Source organism: Amia ocellicauda, chromosome 2 (genome assembly GCF_036373705.1).
Source record: "Amia ocellicauda isolate fAmiCal2 chromosome 2, fAmiCal2.hap1, whole genome shotgun sequence".
NCBI classification, from domain to species: domain Eukaryota; kingdom Metazoa; phylum Chordata; class Actinopteri; order Amiiformes; family Amiidae; genus Amia; species Amia ocellicauda.
The window spans coordinates 25,842,282-25,866,281 of NC_089851.1; the positions used below are offsets into that span (position 1 = coordinate 25,842,282).

The 24,000-nt window shown below is 35.6% G+C and overlaps 1 protein-coding gene across 1 annotated transcript in view; it reads left to right on the forward strand.

Annotated features, from left to right (window-relative positions):
• The window catches only part of LOC136767860 (contactin-associated protein-like 2), a 517,302-nt gene that overhangs the window by 429,531 nt on the left and 63,771 nt on the right, over positions 1-24,000 (forward strand). Inside the window, exon 16 of the mRNA XM_066721910.1 lies at positions 12,774-12,944. Coding sequence (XP_066578007.1) covers positions 12,774-12,944 — 171 coding nt within the window. The remainder of the gene's footprint in view (positions 1-12,773; positions 12,945-24,000) is intronic.

Genomic DNA, 24,000 nt, shown 5'->3' on the forward strand with positions numbered 1-24,000 from the left:
TTTTTTCAAACATTTTGTTAGGTTTATTTAATGCTAAGGATTAACTTTTCTATTGAATCATTTCTGAGAAGAAAGTCTGTGAGAACCATCTCTTCAAAGAAATATGTAATCCACAGTTCCATATCTGCCTGTAGCTTTGGAAATAAAAACTAAAAACTAATTGTAAGTGTAAATTCAGTGAATATTAAAGAGAGACACTAAACATTAGATTGAAAGCTTATCTTTATATCCTGAGGCAAAACATATACAGCGAGAGATCCTTAATTCAACATATCAGGTTAACTGTTTTAAAATGACACCTCCTCTGCAACCAAAACTGCCACTGCTGTGTTTACTAATAGAAGAAATTATGAATGCTAAAAAGGTAGCATTGTGTATATCAATGCTGTATTGTTTTGTAAATGACCACAATTCACCCCTGTGCTATCTGAAGACTCAGGTTTAGTGGTGATAATTACATGAAAGAGAATTTAGAAATCTGCCCTATATTTCACTGGGCTTAAGCCTCCTCCAGGTTACATGACATCTCAGCAAGACCATAATCTTTGAACGATAATTTCTCAGCAAATAACATGAACATAATTACACTAGACAGTAACCACAATTTCATCCTATCTTAAAGCATGAAATAATGGAGCAGGTTCATCCCGGTTTAGGCAGCAAACGAGGAGGTTGATTTGTTCCACTTCAGACATCAGCTGTTAAAGGAAAGCTGATTCTAACCAAAATGTTTATCGAGTTCTTTCATTTTTCCAACAAGAGAAATTAAATTACATTTGACATCCAAGCTTAACATTGTTCAGTCTGCTAAATGAAACTTTAATATTTTTCACTGCATTGTTTTGAAAAGTGTGATCAATAAAAAACAAACATCTCCTTGAAATCCGTTTAAGTCGCTGATGATGCCTGTCAAGCATTTCAGACTCAACTAGTGAAAGGCAGTATCCTCAATATTCCCATAACAACACTGTCTAAAAATATATAATAATAACCCAGCTTGGATGGCTTCTGCAGAAAATGTGATTGAAAAGCCCCCTACCATTGTACCTGCAATTACTTTAAAGGAAAGGTATGGAAAAAGAGAACAATAACAAAAATGCCACTTTTAAAATTGGTAGACTATATATTGTTTGTATTCTGGTGAGATTGCACATTCTTGTATTAGTTTGTCATCAATTTAAGATATTCAGCTGTCCATGAAAAGGTTCATAAGTTCATGTCTTTATCTTCAGAGCTGAGCTGAATGTGTTGAACTCAAAACCACACATCCACTTTGAGAATTGGGAGCCGGAGACGTCCAGCTCTCTGACCTACAGTATACTTGTGTAAAAAGGATTTCATATTTTCAACAACAGTGTTCATGTCCATATGGTATCTTTCTATCAAAGCTGGGCGGTTTGTAAAAACACATTATCAAACCTAAGAGTGGGTATGCATTTAACTTTTCTTTGTTTCATCTTAAACTGTGACTTAAGTGTATTAAGTGTTGAAGATAATATAACAGTAACAGTTGAGCCTATAACTGTGACATCACTCCCCTAGGTGTGCAATTTAGGGATTGGTTCTTTGCCATAGCAGGTTTAACCTTAAAATTCCATGGACAGGCACAATGGTTCTTACATTGCTTGTGTACTATACCCAAACAAAATAATTAGAGACAGTTAATGTGTTCTACTTAAGATGATCCAGAATGTGGAATAGGATCAGGTTTTGCATTGTCTTCCCCTTTACCAATGTGTTTGTGTAGTAATTATTCCAACATGTGGAGCCTGTTATTATTATTCCTAAAAACAGGGTGTTTGTCTTCCTTTGTTTTGCCTTCTAATGTAGTTTAGGATAATTGCTAAATTCTCTTAGGAAACTTCCCCTCTGAAACAAGCACTCTAATTGCCTGCTAAAAACTGCCAGCGTGAACCATTATGATTGCATGTTTTTCAGGAGGTTGGAAGCTCGTAGCTACAATACATCCTGCAAATCTAAAGTCTCCCATGTAAACTGTACACTCTCCTGATGAAGGTATCCAGTCACAATAAAGTAATATATGTTTGAAACCCAAACACTGGTCTCAAGGGACGTGAGAATGCCTGTTAATTCTGGGACCATATAAACAAGTGGGAAAATATAAGAGGGGATAATAACTCCTAGTCTACACAATTGCAGTCCATTCAAACAATCAGTACCCTTATGCTAGTTTACCCTGGTAAATTTACCATAGGATTTTTAATTATGTTTTATCACCCAGATCAAGATATGATTTATGAAGATGCACAATAAACCTGTAAGCATAGGAAGTTATGTATCAAAAATCTTAATTCTATACTAAACCTGTTTAATCTCAGGACTTGTGTAACTACTTTAATGGGTTTTATATGTGTGTCAAGATTTTGCATTTTTAAAATGCAGAGCTCCTGTTTCTTTGTGTTTTGTTTTTATCAAAGATACAGTGAGGGAAAAAGTATTTGATCCCCTGCTGATTTTGTACGTTTGCTCACTGACAAAGAAATGATCAGTCTATAATTTTAATGGTAGGTGTATTTTAACAGTGAGAGACAGAATAACAACAACAGAAAAACAGAAAAACGCATTTCAAAAAAGTTATAAATTGATTTGTACTTGAGAGTGCTCCTAATTTCAGCTCATTACCTGTATAAAAGACACCTGGGAGCCAGAAATCTTGCTGATTGATAGGGGATCAAATACTTATTTCCTTCATTAACATGCAAATCAATTTATAACTTTTTTGAAATGCGTTTTTCTGGATTTTTTTGTTGTTATTCTGTCTCTCACTGTTAAAATACACCTACCATTAACATTATAGACTGATCATTTCTTTGTCAGTGGGCAAACGTACAAAATCAGCAGGGGATCAAATACTTTTTCCCTCACTGTAAATAGGCGCACTGGCGATTATTATTGTGGTGTTGTTGAAATTTCTTTAGAGTTTCTACAGTTTTTCAAATTGCTGCATTCTAAACACAGATTGGGTGAATATGGAACAGTGTTATGAGATACCGATACGTCTGAAAAGACACTAATCTGATGAATGAATGAGTTAATGAATAATATAGAAATAACATTTTTTCTGTTAGAAATCTGGCCTGCATTTTGTTGAAAAGATCTAAAAATCGCCTAGTTCTGAAGAGTTATAATTCAAACGATCCAGTATTCTGGAAATGAAAGTTTGTTTCAACATTTCACACAACTACTGTTCATTACAATTTTTGAAGCTGCCAAAAAAGATCCTCACAGTGCTGTGATTTAGGCCTGAGTTCCTATAAAGAGATATACAGAGAGATGAAAGACAGATAGATAGATAGAGACACAATAATCTAGATTTGGTTGCCACTTTTCAAGCACTGATAGCAACAGAGATGTATTAGTAGCAAGAGGTGGCAAAAATTATTCACAAATGAGGGGTTGGGTAAAGCATGTGTTTTGACACATTTTAATATATATTAATATACACAATACTTGTGTAAATCATCGATTATTTACTGTATTTAGGGTCTATGCTATAATATTTGGCCCATACAAACATATGGTAATATGGTAGAGTGCTCCAAAACTGCCCAGGCTCCTTCTATAGATATGTATAGTTCCATCAAGATGTTTGTAAATCAGATGTATGACAATGCCAAAATTAAAATACCAAAAATAATTAATGTGCAAGATTTAAAGGGGGTGCAGGAGTAGTAAACATGGTTAACGCTGGTAAACGTGAAAAACATGTTTGCTTTATTGTACATTTTATATAAAAATTGTTCACTGCACTCTTGCCTAGATCCATATCTACCAACTGAAGTATTTTCTGAGCTGTGACCCTTCATAATTATGACCCTTCACAATTTCTGAACTATGACCCTTTATAATTATCATCCTTCGAAATATCAAGATGTCCCAGAGAAATTCCTTCTCTGATTAATTTAAAAATATGATGAACTGTGATCTTTGCTAGCCATTTATTGACTCACAGCAAAGCATTGCAATTTGTAAGGTGTTGAACTGTAAATAGGGGAACCACTGTTCATTTTGCACAGAGGAAGAATATACATGTGGGGAATTTGGGTATTTGTGTGAGTGACTGCCTGCCAGCTTGAAGCGTGTTTGGGTGCGTGTCGGGGCATGTCTTGCTCCAGAGGAAGCGAAGTATTTTGCAGCAAACTAGTCTTGTATGAGAAAGAAAGAGCAGAGGTGCTGGCAAGAGATTTGAAGAGATTACCTCAATCACCTCAGCCTGCTATGGGGGTCAAAGTTGGTAACCTATTAAGCCTTACCTGATAAAGTACTGCAAAGTTTGCCCATTGCTGTCATTTTACCCCCAGATAAATGAATTGTGTTATTTGCAGAAGCTAGGTTTCTGATTAGTTGATTTGGAGGTGCAAGATTTATGGTTTCTTACTGTTTACAAACTCAGTAAACAAATTTCATGAGTTACTAAACCTGTTATAGGTCTCAATGGTTGGATTTATCCATTTGTATTTCTGCAGCGAATGGTGTAATTGAAAAGGAAAGCTATGTGATCGAAATTGGTGGATTCAGACAAAAGCACCCAAATTAAAGTAAGAGAGTGCAGTTAGGCGAGATAAAGCTGGAGAAATGCTACAGAATGTGTTTCCAGCTCCCTTGTAATTAGCGTATGGTTTTCTGATAGTATTCATTCTCTGAACTGCAAGGTGCAGCCACTGGTTTAGATAGCAGCAAGGCAAGTGTTGGTATACCAGGAAGATTTTGAGTGTCATATTAGGGTTTCTTCATTTAGTGATTGCTGCGGTGCGGTAACCTAGCAACTGACCAGTCTGTGTCAACCATGTTCGTGACTGAAGACTCATCAGACTAAGGTGGTGGGAACAGATTTTATAGGTTACTGCCCTCCCCTGGGTCTGAAAATCTTTACTCTTTCTTTGTCTGCCCTTTATTTTATTGATCTCTAACTTTGCTGCACCTTCTTGAGTAAGTAAACAGGTGCTAAAGAAATGTTTATATATATTTTACTCTCCTACTAGTAGTTTTATTGGTTATATTATGTATTAAACTAATGTTAAAATTAAATGTGGGGTCAACTTTATACAGCATAAACAGGTTACAAAGTGTATAGAACCCACCACACACATTCCCATTCCAATCAACCTTCTGTTATATATATATATATATATATATATATATATATATATATATATATATATATATATATATGAATTCATTCTCAAGTGTCTTACAAACATAACAGTATCATTATATGCTGTGATTTAACGTTTGACTCTAATTTGCAGTAAGTGGGTTTTAAAGTTTTTTTAGATTATATTCTGCATTTTCAAGGACCATGCTCTTGTTCAGATCAACATCATCTACTGTTACAGACCTTCAGTAAATTGTTGAGATAGAAGATGCCTATAATAGTCTCTGGTCAAGGGTGTTGGACGAAAGTGGCAGCAGTACCAAAAAAAAACAAAAAAAAAAAACATTGCTCATATAAAATTAAGCACATGCATAATGAACCGAGAAGGCAGTAAATAGGATTTTGGATAGCTAACTAGTAAATTGAATGTTCACTTTTAATAAATGGTTTCCAGATACACAAATTATTGATGCATACGAAAATACTTTATATTTGATATATTTATGTTTCGAAAAACATGTTGTAATGGGTCACTGAGGTGACATTTTAATTTTTCTAAAATACTCACACATGGAATATAGCACCAAAACATATTCCTAACATCCTTCTTTCACTGTTGCACTGTAGCATCCAGTGGTCTTCCAATATGCAAATTTATATTTCTTATTCCAATTTAAACAGGTACTTATTATAACAAAAATATACTGAGTTTTGTTCGGATTAACTAAAAGGCAGTGTTTAAAGGATTAGTGAATTATCACATTAGTCTAGAAGCAGATTGTTTTCTGTTTAATGTGACAGTACAGCAATGGCCACAGAGGGAACTGAAAACAATAGGATTTAATTAGTTTTCTTGAGACTGCATTTAGGCTCAATGGTTTTTGTCAGCAGCAGTTATGAGAAGGTGTTTGGTGTCAGCCACCTTGACAGAGGTTATGCAAGGTTTTTATGTACAGTAATTTCAAGTTATCTGTGTGTTAAAACAGTATTGTATTGTTTTGTATGAAGTGTTTGTGGAAAATGAAATATTGACTAACTAAAATAAAACGAATTAACTGCAAATTATCAGTTAGACATATATAACATTGTTTAAAGTTTATGGTTTCAAATTAGTTTTTTGATTCAAGGTTTAATGTTGATACCATCAGCAGCAGTCTGGAGAGAAGTATTAAATGCATCCAGTTAATCAGCTAATCAGACCAATTAAGTAACTGGGAGCTGGGATGGAACAAAAGCCAGAAGACCTCCAGGAGCTGAGTTAAAAAGCCCTGCTTTAAAACATTGGCTTGTATCCATTATCAATGTACATCATGTTTAATTTCCCTCCCTTTTACAAAACACAGAAATCAAACACGCAATGGTAAAAAATTTAAAAGTTGAGAATTAAAATAACTTTTATTGACTTTAATAATCACTCTAGAAGTTGTATTTAATAATAATTTCCTCTGTAGGAAAAGCAGGTGTTAATTTTGCACAATGGTTACAGTTTTATGAAAATGGCTCAGTATACCAAAGCATAAGCTATCTTTCACTTGGTGTTGCCTCCTTTTATTTCCTTTCATTTCCAAAGGTTAATAATAATAATAATAATAATAATAATAATAATAATAATAATAATAATAATAATAATAATAATAATGACAAGGACAGTAATAATGACAATGTAGTGCCAGTGACCACAAAGTGGCAACAAACTAACTATATTTGCAAATAGGGGATTCCTTGGTCAGATTTATTCAAATACATTAACACAGACACAGGTTCAAAGACAGAATAACACATGTTATTAAAGCAACAGCAAAACTAGAAATGCAAGAGGTAGAAAAGTAATTAGTCAGAGATACTAATAGTGTATATGCCTATTGTCCTTTGGGGATTAGAGACTACAATATTTAATGAAGATGAGGATTAATTTTAATATTACTATTGTTAACCTGATACAAATATCTAATTACATTAATATTCCAATCAAAAAATGTTATATCAGTCTCTTTATCAAATGCCCAAAAATGTTTTTACAGTTCCACTTAGATTGGGATGTCTTTGATACTCTTTCTATCCCACTAATTATTGCAAGAATTGGTTGCTATTGCTTTAGATATAGACCGCTTCTATACGCAAATCAACCTACGATTAACTGCCGTTCATTGTTGGCAAGTCTCTGGAGTGGGAGAAAAGTTATAGAATGTACCACTTTCTCTATTTTCTCTGTTACACCACTCTGTACCATGTAACTGTTTAACTATATGCCTATTGAAAAGTATTTTGTTGTAGATTTTGAATGTGTCATCTTGGATACAAGATTCAGCTAAAGAATGTAATAATAATAATAATGATAATAATAATAATAATGATATACCTGGCCTATCAGTCAGCAGAGGACATCTATTCCAGGGTGTATAGTTTAAACCCACTCAGCCTGAAAACATTAAAGCCTAATTAAATGTTCACTACCCCACCCACTCCCCCACCCCTTTGCTGCTTCGAATGTTTTTTGAAAGCAGTCATTAGTTATGATTACATAATGATTTTAATTACCATGTTAATAATTGTATTTAAAATACTAACATACTGCTAATTACATAGTTACTCGCACATGTCAGATGAATAATGTTTGATGTTATCAGGCAAAAACAATATGAACAGGTGGAAAATCACTTTCTGAAACATATCAAAATAGATTCAATAGATTCAATAGATTTTCCCTATATTTTAGAAAGGTTTTGTCTGAATGATCAAAATGCAATCCTGATTTTCACAGCTACTCTCTTTTATGTACCATATATTCAGCTAATAGAGGTTGTTGTGAAGTGGATAACATACCCCACTTGCTTGAACTCTTCAGAAATGCAATTATTAACAATGTCAAAGGCATTTGTGTGTTTTCCTGTGGTTAATAAGTCCACATTTGAAAGTTGGTAGTCCAAAGTATTCACATTCTTCATATGAGTAAATCATATGGTTTAGTAAATATTGTTCAGTTTACTATAATTACGTATGAATTATGTTGTAAGAAAGTTGAACAAACACTGAATTAGCCTAGAGAAAACTGAAAAGATTCCAGAGTTAAGACAAGGGGGTGTTTGTGGAGTATGGTGTGTGGATGAGTGGAAACCAATCCTAATTTAAATGCATGAAAGTCTGAGGCACTGATGCAACAAAATGTGAAAAAAGTTCAAGGGGGTGTAGACTACTATTGGCACTGTGTGTGTGTGTGTGTGTGTGTATAAGAGTACATTAAGGACACACAATCTCTCCAAAACTCTTAGTGGCAACTCTTGAAGAAGTGTACAAGACTTTGTACTGGGAAGAAAAATTAATAATTTGGATGAAATAGCACGCTGTTGAAAAGGAATGTACCCATTTGCCTGTAGGAAAAAGTATTTGATCAATGGATACTGATCACGTATGGTTGTGAAACCTGGTCGCTAAATGCAAGAATGTTACACATACCGTGGACGACACAAAGAAGCATGGAAAAGTGTATGCTTGGAATAACAAGAAGATATAGAAAAAGAGAAGAATGGGTCTGAGAACAAACTAAAATATAGGCAATAAACTTTGCTGTCGTGATATGGAAAAGGGAAGCTATAGATTGATTTGCCTTCATCCAGCAGTGGGCTGATGATGATGAACATTACTTTGTTTTTATCTTTGTCAATTCATAACTTTGGGCTAGACCACATCAAAACTTTGACCCATGTGCATATTACAGACTTGTACCTTATCAAGATTTGTAGTTAGGTCAAACTTTTGTTTTAGTCTAGCCCTTAGTCACTGCAGTAACAAGACATTTTAAAGATGGATCCTATTTCTGGATATTTGATGTTTGAAATCAAATCCTTTTTCATGATTGTGAGCAATTAATCAGAGATCAGCAAAATGTAACGCACTTGAAGGAAAACATAAATTTGGGATTGAAGCTGTTTGTTATAATTTCCTTTTTATTTAACAGCCTGACAGCTTTTATTCCCAAGTTTGAAAAAGCAAATAAAATTCACCTTTCACTCTCCAACTCTCTAAACACAGCAGACAGTGTATAAATGATCATTGATAAAAACAAATGACAGAAATAACTTTTTTCAAAGACAAGTAATTCTATTGTAAATGCCAGCGTGCTATTCCTAATTGACAATGTGACTATGGAGGACGGGTCTCTGTGTTGCAGAGAAACACGGTTAAGATTTTAGGAGGTTAAAGGTGAGGGAGTTGCAGTTTTTTTGTTGGGGAGCAGTTCTTGTCAGAAGGACATTGGCAACAAAGGTGTCCTTCTATTATGTACAGCTTGAGACTGAAATCATTAGTGTTGCTTTTGAAATGTAGAAATGGATGGTATTAGTTCTCCAGTTAAGCTAGGATAAAAGAGGGAGGAGGATTACAGCCTGCCTTTGAGACCCACCTGGGGGAGAAATCTAGGGCATTTCCCTGAGCATTTCTGTTAATTCAGCTGTTTTCTGCATCTCTGTCTTCATATTCTCTGTTGGTCTAAGGTAATTGTGAACGTGACATTTCTCTTTTCATGTATCTCCCTGGGACATCTTGCTTATAGATGTATATCTTTTTTTTCAGCCATTTAATTCAACCAGTCCTCCCTCTAATGCAATACTATGTCAAGATGCTTTCTGTTTTCTGCGAATGAAAAATGAAGGAGGTAGGATGTTAATTGTTTGTGTACCTAACTTATTTAATAGAGGGAGAGGGGGATTCTTTGTTACCCTACTGAGGTATTTTTTCCCTTTCCCTCATAAATATACATTTTGTTTGTAAGGAAAGAAACAACAAATAATCAATTTCTAGTCAAAATAGAATGGATGGAAATATCTTCTTTGTTAATGTGCTCAGAATACAATCCGTCTGCGGTGAGTGGGGATAATAATTGCTCTGTGGCTGTTCCTGGGCCTTCAAGATAAGCCACATCTTCCCTGGAGGGTTCCTGGACTTTGCGTTGTTTTTTTCATTTTGTTTTTTACTTACCAGAGAGCTTGGGATCATGTTGTTAGAAGACATGAGTGAGTATCATTGGTGATATTCTTATTTATATCCCCATAGTGTAGTGCTTTGGACGAAAACCAAAATCCTCTCTTGACGGAAAGTTTCAGTTTTAACTATTTTTTTCTCTTTTTGAAATACTCTGAGGTCTCAGGTTTAGTTTTGTAACAGAGACCCCTGCTGTCCAGAAAGCTCCATAGCATGTGTGTGTATGAAGTGATTGTCAACAGACAGCAGTGTCACAATGTGTCTGTTTTGAAAGCTAGTGGTCAGTGATAATGAGATTGAACCCTGGCAGGCATGGAAAATTCCCAGATGCTCAGTTTGTCTGTCTTGTTGTTGTTGTTGTTGTTTTCATTTTAGCAGCTATGATGATAGCACATCGAAAAGCAGAGCACTGAATAAGCTAATTAAACAATTCATCCAGCTTTGCACCACGGTGCTTCCCCAGCTGAAAACTATAAAGATGTGCCAATAGAGAGTGGGGTGAGGCCTCAGGCCCAGCACGGTTGGCTGTGGTGTAAATAACGGACTCCAGCTCTGTAGATGCATGCTTCGAGCTATGCCCGACACCACCCCTCTCTGGGACCGTACCACGCTGAGCACAGGCTGAAGGAAAAAAAAATAATGGTGAATACGAGATGCTGCTGCTCAGTTTAAGGGCAGCAGAAATTCCATCATCCCGTATTAGTTTTCTCCGATTGAAGCATCTTTACAACCATTTTCTGTAATTTTTCATTCACATTTTCACCCTCAGGTATGATCTTAGTTTGTCAATTCAGCATTTTCATTGGGGGATTTCTGTTTATAGTTATTTGGGTTTAAGGACATCCAAGACTGGTGCTAATCTGGGTCTGGGAAACCAGCCATTTGTGTGTTATATTAGAACTACATCTCTTTGTTTTGTGCAGGTTTTTTGTTAGATTTTTCTTGAAGCAGGGCCCTTTCTTCATTTATCATAAAACCTAACAATGAGCCTGGGTGCACATTTTTCTCCTTAAAATGTACTTCAGCTAGAGTTGTTTTGTTTTTTAAAGTGAACATACAGTTCTGGGCTTTTCTGTTTATGAGGAGGAGTGAGGGGGGGGTGAGACTAGTAAGTAAAATGACAATGCAGACTTGAATTTGACAATACCAATTATTGGATGAGAACATATTTTCAATTAATTTGGAATGCCATGCCACAACTACAAAGCAATTCCCTTTACATCTTCCTCTGCATGTTCAGTTGACAGTTGCATTTAGCTCAGTGGTGTAGAAGAGCAGTTCACATTACTTTCCATTCGGCTGTTAGGGGTGCATGATTTATTCAAGCACTTCCATTATAGTAAAAGTCATGAATCCATGTTGACTTTTTGAATGAAGAAAGAGTTTCCACAGAATTGCCTTTCACTCGCTGCCCTTCTGTTTTAAACTCATTGTCATGCCTTCAGAAAAACTGTCACCCTCCTCAGGTCAATTACATTATTCAAGCTGAGTGGCAATGTTTAGGGTATTTACAGTCTAGTTTATACCTTGGACAAATTAAAAATAAAACAACAACACCAAACGCCGACCCAGCATTTAATTTGTCACACTCCATGTTAAAGTTCAAGATATGTCTTCACACCAACAAGCTCAACAGACCCTGACATCTTATTGCAGGAGCAGTTTGTCTCTCTCTTAATTTACATTTTACTTGACAACTGTCTCTCTCACTTTATTTTTGTCTCTGTCAAAATAATTTGTTTGCATTTACCAGAAATTGTATTTATCATTGCATTGTGCTGTTCAAGTAAGATGCAATAGTTTAGTTTACTTTAGTTCATTTGCATTACTTTTTTTATACAAGCATACCATTTGTTTTGTGTAGGCATTATAGAAGGCATGACTGTACAAAAGACATTGAATCAGTCCATGTGGGAATGTCAACAGCTGTTTTTCATACACTTGTTGATCTCTGTATAGTATCGTTAGTTTGGCATCAATACAGTAATCTAAAATGGAAACAACATATCAAATATTTCTTGGAACAATCACCCACATCATTCTGTTGACTCCAGTTTAGAGTATGGATTGGTTGTGTGTTACAAGGAACATGGAATCACTGTGAGAAAAGTAAAAACCATAATAAACAATAAATCTCTCTCAAATGTTAATACCCCGAGAAAGACATTAAAATATTCATCCTTGTTTTGCCTATGGGCGAACTGCCAACTCTGCAAAAAATAATTATATAAGCAATTTGCTCTCTGCCTCCTTATTCCCTTTACAGCATGCATTTGTATTGTCCAGAAAAGGGTAGGTTATGTAATACGCATAGTGTGGTCAGTATAGATCTGTTCAAAATCATACACAAGAAATGGGTAAAGTCAATCACATTCTGAATTGCTTAATTTCGGCTTCATTGCAGTTATTGTCAATATACCTTATATAATGTTTTTTAATGGACAGCAAACCTTTTATTCAGAGAGATTGTATGTGTGACCTGTATAATATTGCAAATTGTAAAATAAAAATTGTATGTGTGTGTGTTATACATGACTGCAGTGTTATATGTACAAATTAAGCATGTTACGATAATATACCATAGAGTTTTGGCTATTATAAAGGTTGCAATGGGGTTACACTAGCATCTGTAATGGGTTACCTGCTTTGCTGACTGTCTTTTGTTCTCTATTGTGAACAGGTAACTACTGGAACGCAGCATCGTTCAACACGCCCTCTTCCTACTTGCACTTCTCAACTTTTCAAGGGGAGACCAGCGCTGACATCTCCTTCTACTTCAAAACCTCGGCTCCGTATGGCGTCTTCCTCGAAAACTTGGGCAACACAGATTTCATCCGTCTGGAACTGAAGTGTAAGTTTCTCATCTTACAGTTCAGTGAATCGTGCCTCTGCAGCGAATGTTTTTCAAGGTCCTTATTGCAGTGCTTCAGGGTAATTAGCACTAAATGCATGCACTGAGCAGGTACACCACGTGACTTGACTGCCACATCACAAATTCACTGGGTTTCCGATGTTAATTTGAATGACTCAGTTCCATTTAAGAGGCTGATTACAATGCCATCCTGTGAATTGTTCCAGTTTTTTTTCTTTTTTTCCTTTGTTAAATCTAAATGCAGCTTTTCACGGTAAACAAACACATACATAAATAGATGCAGCAAATTGTTTATAGATGTTTATTTACCAGAATGTGTTTTTCTTTTAATCTACTAAGGAAACATTATAATTGAGCATTTTAAATATTGCATGACTCACTTAAAGCATTACCAGATCAATGGGAAAATGAAAAGAAAAACAATGCTGAGGAACTATCTCTGCCCCACAGTTCCCTTCAACGGCAGAACACCCTCGGAATTATGCCACAGATTTTACAGCACAATACATAATCCCATAATCAATAAAAACACAATTTTGTTTAATCTTTGATTTAAATTTAGGTCCGCTTTAAAATGATGAGTATGGTCTGTATTTTATCAATCTTCGTACAGCTTCACAAATATGTAGAAAAGAGATGAGAGTGCTTTCCCTCCCAAATTATCTCTGGTTGGCTTTTGAGTTAATTATAACAGTTGTTCACCCTGGCACTTCAGAAAGGGTTGCATGAAACAAGAGCGCAACACTTGCTGACTACTAATTGAGTAAATATTCCTCCTGTGTTTATTTTTTTAATGGAAATATAAATTAAAAAATCCAATCGATAGTTATAAAGTGCACCCTCGATGTTATAGCTTGACCATATTAATTAGTTCTGTTTCTCCTGAGAAATTTCTGTACCGTTGATGTCTTCAGTTAGATAGCACGAAGACCGTGTTATTTCACCTCAGGTCATTTAAAGACTTACTTTAAACTAACCAAGCAGAACATCACCTGTACGCCAGTCTCTTTGCTCTAGATTAATTATTTCACACTGCCACCTAAAGTAAAGGCAACCTCGACAATGAATCAAATGAGTGATGCTGACACAACTACCCTTTCCATTCTATCCAGCCCTTTTCCCTTTCCTCAACCCCCAATCGGAAAGGCCACCCTTACTAATCAATAGGCTATTTAGCTCTTTCAGCAGTGCTTGTCTCCAAAGAAGGTTGTTACTCCCTTGGCAGCAGCCGGAGCCCCTTGGAAGGCTGTGATGGAATGTGAGGAGGTAGAAGAGCTTAGATCTTCCATTTGTCATGCAATTCCCTTGGGTGCTCGCCCTTGTCAGCGGTGCCGGAGTGCCTTGGCATAGATTGAGAGTAGCCGTGCTCGTACGTTTTTACATACATCTAAGAATCCGAAGAACCTAATTATTTTTACACCCTACTGGTCCGCCAGTGCTGCTCGGAAAATAATGTAACTTGTTTTGGGTGGAAAAGAGGGGGAAACAGAAAGCAAGGCGGGGACAAAGCCAGCATGGCATGACAGGAAGCTATCAATCAAAAGGTATCCGAAAAAAATTAGAAATGAAAGTCGCTAATTATTATGCATGTAAAGCTTGATTGTGGTGCAGGACAGACCAGTTAGCCAAGGACGGTGTTCCATATGTCTAAGGTCTTCAGTGATTAGGTGTGAATGCCGTTACTGTAAAAAAGTTATACGTTGCTATCTAAGGATGAGTAATATTGGAAGAAGTAGAAGCTCAGTGATTATTGGTTGTTGTTTTATCTATGTGCATACAACTACATACAATTTCTACTAACAATGACCTGATCTGAAAAATGACTACCACTTTTCAACTATCACTAACTAGGTCGTTCACTGTTGGATGACACGTAGTAATATGCCAGACCGTACCCGTGCACTAGAAAGCTTGTTAACAAACAGTACTCTGTTAGTCTTAGTGGGACATTAATCATATATTAAAGCAATCAATTCAGAATTGGTAGAAGGTTACATCCTGTAGAGGGAGGGCAGAGTAACTTGAGTTGTGCTTTATATGAGTCTTCAATTCAATTAAGATGGAGCACACTGTGTAGAGTAATTATTAGCGAATCTATCTGAATTGCATATCCACAAATGTCAGTTTGATGAACTACATAAAATGGTTTCCCATGTAGGCAATCACACTGGCTGTTAATAAGCTTTGTTAAGAATGTGTCTCTTTAATGTATTTAGAAGTCCTTAATGAAAGGGTACATAATTCCCAGTAGCTCAAAGCCTCGGAGGATTAAATGTATTAATTTGAAGTAAAGGGTATCTGTTGGGTTGTCACACTAGATTAGGAAATTCAACCCTCTTGAGTTGTTTGCACTCTATTTTGGTTTTCATAGATTTTTGTGAAGGCTATAATATATATAGTTTTAGCTATTTTGGGTATGTATTTATTTAATTAACATTGTTACACAACATAGAATTCAGTCAAACCATTAAATTACTTACTTGCTATAATGCTATAATGCTATAATGTATATAATGCTATAATGCTATAACATAAATGCTATAATGATAAATTATAAATGCTTACAAAGTTACTAAACAAGATTTCCCAAATTTAACAAATGGTTTTTAGGGTTAAGTTTCAGATTAGATATTTCTAGACTGAATTAAACCAGAATGCACTACCTATACTTTTACGAAGATTTTTGTCAATACATGTTATTTTAATACTGCAGTACACATACCAGCACACTTTGCTAATCATCAGGCATTTTGTAATAAAATGTCTTTCTGGAATTGTATAGCAGCCTCTTTAGTCTAAAAAGCAACTTTTCGTTTATAAAGACAGATGTTTCTAGATTGGAGAAACCCAAGGAATTACTATAAAAGCTCTTAATTAGTAATATAATAAATACATAAATATTATAGATAAATAACATATTTTTTAAAAGAATCCTTATAGATCTCTCTGTTTTATGGTGGATTATTGAAAATGGGCTCAATAGGAAGATTTAAAAGTAAATAAATAAATATATGTGTATAAATATGTCCTTTTTGAAATTATACTGTCAGGTCTTAATTTAGAATTTCATAGTTTGAGAAGTGATGAGTGTACCTGATTTAAAATGCCACTTTAAAGTAAAGAGTTAGTAAATCACATTAATAGTAATTATCTTTACAGGTTAATTAGTGAAGGCGGGAGGGGGGTTATTTCTTTAAGACAGCAATTTTTAATTTACACCTTAAATCAGCAAAGCCACGCTTCAGCATGAAAGTTTCTGCCCGATTAACTTTTCATCAAAGCTTAAATGCAGCACCTGTTCACTTGCTTTAATATATTAGCACCCAAGAGAAGAAAGGTAATTTAGACTTTAAGTATCTCAACTAAGAAAGCAGTGTAACAATATTCAGAGTATTCTGTGACAATTTAAAGTGCTTGCAGCCAGTAGTCATTTTGAGTCGAAAGTCTCAGAGGTCAGTGTAAGTGATGAGATACATTGTAAAGTCCCAGCAAACATTTCTTAACCTTTTTTTGTCAGTTGCTTTTCTCATTATGTTAGCTTGAAAGGTTCTATGGATATAATGTATAATATTTGTAAAGTTTATCATTTTATCGTTCATTATTATATCAAATATACAGTGCTTTACAAAAGTATTGAGACCTCTGTCCAAATCTATCATATTACTGAATTAGAAATGGTAAATTGAAATTTCGTTCTGTTAGATATTTTATTTTAAAACACTGAAACTCAAAATCAATTATTGTAAGGTGACATTGGTTTTATGTTGGGAAATATTTGTATAAAAATAAAAAATGAAATATGTGGCTTGCATAAGTATTCAAGCCCTGTGCTGTGGAAGCTCCCAGTTTACACAGATGAAAGAAATTGCCATAACCATTAAAGTTGCTGCTACATTTTCTGTATAACAATCCCTCTGTTGAAGGATCATTGGTCAGGCTATGAATCTGAAGGAAAATGAAGACCAAAGAGCATTGTACAGAAGCTAAAGATAAAGTAATACAAATGCATAGACAATTCAACAAAAGATGCTAGCAATGAAACATTTCAATATAGATAAATAGATAGAAATAGAAAATATGACATTCTTTTCAATAAATAAGGTTGGAATAAATAACCTTGCTGTCCTTTTGATCTGTCAATGTAAGGGTCACCCAGTCTACAGAACAATTTCTATAATTCTTTATCTGTCTGCTAAGTTACATGCTATTCACCAGCTTTTTACCAGCTTTTCAGAATGAGCTTTTCTTTACCTGCATTCTTCAAGGGGATAATCTATAAAGCTGAAACATCAAGGTATTGAATATTTATGGTTGATTTAGAGGCATGAGTGTGCTTTAATTTTGGAAGAGAAAGTAATTATTCGTCATCTATGCCATTGTTTTCACATGCTTTAAAGACATATGTGAATATAGCCAGGCTCCAGAGTTCTCATTTAAATGTAGCACGAAGCTTATGTTTTGCACTTGGAATCAGTCAGACAAATGCCCTGAGCTTAATTAGCACTGATTTCCTGTGTTGGCATTTGTGTAACTATTTTTGCTTTCTGGAAAAGCAAATCTTTCTAATGTCATTTTAGGATTTAACTGAATTTGAATGCAAATGGGTTTGCTTAATGTTTAACTTATTCTGCTGATGTGTGAGATTTTTATTCTGTGTGCTCAGGCACTGTGGTGCTGTGCCCTTTCAGATGTTGATATTTTAACAAAGCAAAGTATTACAATTTCTATGCAACATGGCAGAGCAAAGCCTTCAACTTGTCAAAGCACATTTAGTTTTGATTATTACAGCTCAATGTGTACTGGACTAGCTGAATATATATTAGCCACAGTAGATTTCAATGCACACAAAATACAGTTTGTCTTAGCGACTTTGAATGGTCTCTCAGAATGTAAGTGCTGTGTTTTGATGCTCGGCCTAACTTTCAGTCAAGTTGGATATTGTGATGTTTTCTTTCCTTTTCTTTACACTTTGGTTACTGGGTCTATTCTCTAGACACATTAATGCTTGGTTTTGCGGTCAGAGCCCATGTTCGGCTTTGAACCACTGTGTCAGGTACTCTTCCGAGTGCTTGATTGACACAGCTCCACTAGCAGAGCGGCAAACCCACTATACCAAAAGACCAGTCTTCTGACACGGTGGGTTTGTACATTTTGTCAAGCTCAGACAGGGATCACATCACAGTACTGAACTGGTACACTATGAGCCCAGCTACACATCCAAACAATGTAAAATAAATCACATTAAAATAATTTGTGGATTAGTGGTTAGGTCTCTGTACTTATGACTGGAAGGTTGTGAGTTCAAATCCTGGGTGGGGCAGTGCTGTTGTACCCCTGAGCAAGGTACTTCACTTAAAATGCCCAGCTGTATAAATGGGTTCAAATGTAAGTTGCCCTAGATAAGAGCATCAGCTAAATGACAAAAATAATAATAATATTTTTATTTTCTGGGTGCTTTCACATAATATGTGGAAATAACAATTGTATTACAATGTAATTTGTAGTACCCTGCTAAGGTCTGTGATCTCATCATAATAATAGCAATTCACCAATGGGTTTACCTCAGCACACTACAGAACAGAGAGTAACATTTTATAATAAGATGCTGCTAATCACTGTGTTATTAATGATGTATACATGTTTAATAGATTATTGATATGTACTTATAGATTAGTTGTAACTCAGTTATATCAATAACTGGATTGGTCACAAAGTCATACAGGTAACTAAAAAGAGTCCCTCTTTCAAATCATAACACATTAATTATCAGCACCTTATTATAAATTGTTACCAAACTGACTTACTGAAAATGTATCCCAAGTAAAGCCAATGCCCATAACACATCTTCTCCCACCCCGTTTGCACATAAACAACCATTCCATGAGCATATGTAGTGTAAATGGCAGTGTGACAGGATATCTTCCTTACATCTGAAATATTACTTTACCCAAGTTACCATGAAGGAGCTTAATATAGAGAAATGCAGAACTGAAAAGTTATTGCTTTACTTGTATTTATGGCCATATATGTCTCTGTGCATATATATACAGCTCTGGAAAAAAATAAGAGACCACTTAACATTGATTTCTGCACTTGGAGTGGTCTCTTAATTTTTTCCAGAGCTGTATGTATGTGTGGAAATATTACTAAAAGATGATCGGACTTCACTTAAAACATGGGCAAGTATTATCATTCCCATTTCAAATAGGGCACTCTTAGTCATCCTTCAGCATTGTAAAGGAATAAATAAATCAACTTCAGGAAGATGACAAATGTGTGTAAAGCTATCTTAATTAAAGCAGTGCTGGAGACATGCTCCTGCGATGAAGAGCAATATCAGGTTCCCTCCTTTTCAGTTTTATACAATCTGGAGGGAAAAGATGAAAGAATTCAAACTGTGCTTATTTTATTTCTGCGAAGAACCCAGGGAAATAAGGTGGGGTTTATGGCTGGTATGAATGTACTCTAATCCTAAACCAGAGGAACAGATGAAATATAAAATGTAATTACTGTTTCAATTTATAGCCAAAGCATGAATTAGGATCTTTTCACATCTTTTTAAATTTGTGCATTTAAACAATACGCAAACAAGCAGTCTGCTAGGATTGGGATGAAATGGATTCATGTGTTAATGTAAAGCTTGGTACAGGGATATAAATTAGCTGCATTGATGATAATTGTATTGCTCAAGAATATGCAGAATGGTTGTATAACTTTTTTGTTGAACTTTTTGTTTATACATAACGTGTGGGCAGAACAGTGTGAGAACAGTGTGTGTGTGTTTCTTAGAAAAGGTATTTGAACAGCTTTTGCACTATGGGGATCTGTGTAAGATTTTTCCATTGCTTCTGTATTGGCTGTACTGGGCATTTATATACACATGGCATTATACCTCACAGGGACTATAGGTTTTGTAAAGATTCCTTAGAAAATGTGTGAGAAATTAGGTGGGCAGGTTCATTAGTGTTGCCTGGGTTTAATTGCAAAATCACAGAAGCATTTTACAGTGCTAATATGCTTATCTACCACAACACCACATAATCAGCTAGGAGAGATCTTTTAGGCCATAGAGTTGATGGAATTAGTTAGTAGTGTCTGATATGAAGGCAAGCAAAAACAAAGCAGGGAATCAAAATGTAAATATATTATAATGAACCTATCAAATCAGAATTGCACAACAAGAAAACTATGCAAAGTCATAGACCAGATCAAAACTTTGACCTACCCACAAATTGTTATCTACAAACCTGTACCTATTCATGGTACATTATATTCTCAGGAGATTACCCATATGCATATCTCTGATGTTTGTTTCTTGTTATGTTTTGTTTGGATTTTAATTCACACTATGTACACTGTATTATACAACTTGCAGAGAAGCAAACAAGTGCTGACATTTATAAAAGGGTAATCTTTTCAGTTTACTTCTCTCTGCTCTTTACACTTCCCCAGTACATTTCACTAAGAGGAAAGGTTAGAAGGGTAAATGTAAATTTCAGATCAAACTTCACTTGTTTTCTTAATGCTTTCCAAACTGGGTGTTCCTACATGCTTCAGGAGACAATTGTGGTGTGTTTTGCTTTCATAAACGCACAGAAAAGAAATCTGAAGCTGATGCATCTCTTTGTTTTATGAAGCAGAAAAACAAATACCCTGTAAAAACTCTCCATCTCTCTCTCTCTCTCTTTATGAATAACTGATCTCTAATGTAATCATGTTCTGATTTATGAAGGACTATTTTTCACACATTTAGCATTGCTGATGTTATTTCCAGGCACTCTGAGAAGAGTGGTTTATGATACGACCAAAGATAAGTTGTATTTACCTGCCTGGCAAGCTCTTCAGGGATTGTTGATTTATGCCACATCCAGACCTCCAGAGCAGCAGACCACAGCTGATTGCTGTTTACTGTTTCCTAGTTTCACATTCTTTAACTGCTTACTCAACTCACTCACATACTTAAAGACTGAATTGTGTTGGGGGTTTGTTTCCTCAGCATTGTTAATAATCTCATTGTTACTTGTTTATAATTTAATCCGTTTCAAATATAATTAGTGCATTAAGCTGAAGACCACTTTGCCCAAACTGATTTGTCTTTGAAAAGCCAATCAAAACATCCCACATTTAAGAATTGCATACTTAGATATTCCCACATGCATTTAAACAGTGCTGTCTGGTTCTGAAATAAGATCATAGATCTTTATGCCTTGCTCAGACCTTGAAATTTACCATTGTGTTTTTGCACATTGAACATGGTTTTATTGTGGTTATACCATAGTTTATCAGTGGTTTCATATGGCTTCAGCATGCCTTCTCTGTGCATTACTACACTGGGCCCTGGGAATACCATATGCTGTACAATGGAAATATGTCTGAAGCATGCTTACTATGGTGACCATGGTTATTCATGGTAGAAATAGTATAGCACATGGTAGAGGGTAGTAAAACATATTACAAATATAGGCAATCACCGTAAAACCATGTTAAAAGTGCAAACATTAAATTATAAATCTACCAGGGTAATCTTGCATAAGGGTTGCAATAGTAGGTAGCAATCTGCTATGAAAACTGTGGTCAGGATACACATAGGAATAAGAGGCAGTTGTCCTATCAGCATTGGTTAGGGAAAGGTAAATGGGGAATTTTCAGCCTGCCACACATCAGAGCTCCTTGTCATAAGTCACTAGTTACTTTCAGGCCTAGGAGATCTAGGAGAGGCCTAGGTCTTCTCTTTGGCACTGCTGTGCAAAAGGAAGCAGTTTGCAGGATATTTCTTGGTTGACAGATGCCAGAATTTTCAAAGATGCAAATGATTTAAACCATGGTATTTTCAGAGAGATTTAATTTCCTCTCTTGCATGCACTGAAAACAAAGATGAGCAGATATTGATTGTGACATTGCAGTAGCTAGGAAAGCAAATATTATTGTATTCATATTCTTGGGAGGAACATTCTGGATGCTGTGATACGGGCAGGGATACAGGTGTCAGTACACAGTAGTTTTTTTATTTCTCCACAACATTTCAAGTCAGGAGTTCTTTGTTTTTTCTTACAGTTTGCTAAAGACAAGCTGGTCCTGATTTTGCTCAAATATTGGCACTGATGTGACTCAAAGTTCATTATCTCTCAGTTAGCTCCCCAACCTAGTATAAGGAAAACAAATACATAAACAGTGATTATTCCAATTTCCCTCTTCTTCTTGAGGTGTACTAATCTATTTGATGTTAATTTACTTTAGAATGCATTATCTTGTTTCATATGCTTTAATTAAAACTGTTTTCTTAATGGGAAATCAGGATATGTGCTCTTTGCAGTGGTGAGTTACTCTTGGAATCCTTGTAATTCACATTGATCCTTCACTGACCATGAATCGTCATGTAATCCTTCCCAAAGCAAAACTGACAAATTGTATGTTGTTTCAATTTTTTTTTTAATCTGCTTTAACTTGGACTGCTTTAAAGTATTTAACTGTTCCTGTATTCTTTATCAGACACCTTACATTTCTATCCAATTACCAGACATCCTAAAAAATGTTCTTTAGGATTAGAAGGGATGACAGTTGCTTTGCTTCCTTAAGGAAAATACAATCTCAATATGGTTTTAAAAGAAGATCAAATGTTTCAACTTTGTTGTGAGAGACTCATGTTTGTTTCCTTACAGAGAAGCCAAACTCATTATTGTGAAACAGATGGGTAGGAAGAAAAACATTACATTTATAGTCATTAGTGTACCCAATCTTCTTAATTATTTTGTTATCTCTTTTAAAAAGCCAAGCTGCATGTAAAACAAAAAACATATTTTCACTAAGTAGATTTGTAATGACTCTTCCCTTACTGGGATTCCATATGTCAAAAATATGTCTGTGTAGAATGTTGAATGCGGGCAGTGTGACTAAATTCACTGTTCATATGTAACTGTATTGTGTCTGGTATTGTTAATGTATGTATACATAAAGTTAGGTCCATAAATATTTGGACAAGGACACAGTTTTCATCATTTTGGCTCTGTAAGCCACCACAATGGGTAGTTACATCCAATCTGGGTGAATGGTGTAGGAATTACAAAAGACATTTTGCATTGCATAGATACCAAAAACATTAGGTGTGGCCAAATCAACTATTTGGTACATTCTTAAAAAGAAAGAACACACAGGTGAGCTCAGGACACCAAAAGGCCTGGAAAACCACAGAAAACAACTGTGGTGGATGACAGAAGAATTCTTTACCTGGTGACGAAAAACGGTTGGCCAGATCAAGAACACCTTCCAGGAGGTAGACGTATCTGTGTCAAAGTCAACAATCAAGAGAAGACTTCACCAGAGTAAATACACAGGGTTTACCACAAGATGTAAACCATTGGTTAGCCCCAAAAACAGGAAGACCAGATTAGAGTTTGCCAAAAGACATCTAGAGAACCCTGTACAGTTCTGGAACAACATCCTATGGACAGATGAGACAAAGATCAACTTGTACCAGAATGATGGGAAGAGAAGAGTATGGAGAAGGGAAGGAACTGCTCATGATCCAAAGCATACCACCTCATCTGTGAAGCATGTAATGGCATGGGCATGTATGGCTGCCAAGTTCCCTTGTATTTATTGATGATGTGACCGCTGACAAAAGCAGCAGGATGAGTTCTGAAGTGTTTAGGGTTATCTGCTCAGATTCAGCCAAATGCTTCAAAACTAACAATGCTTCGCAGCACAGCAAAACGCTTCACAGTGCAGATGGACTGTTCTGCAATGGCCAAGTCAATCACCTGACCTGAATCCAATTGAGCATGCATTTCATTTGCTGAAGGCTAAACTGAAGGCAAAATGCCCCAAGAACAAGCAGGAACTAAAGACAGCTGCAGTCCAGGCCTGGCAGAGCATCACCAGGGAAGAAACCCAGCATCTGGTTTTGTCTATGGGTTCCAGACGTCAGGCAGTCATTGACTACAAAGGATTTGCAACCAAGTATTAAAACTCACAATTTAATTCATGATTATGTTCATTTGTCCAATTACTTTTGAGCCCCTAAAATTGGGGGCACCAC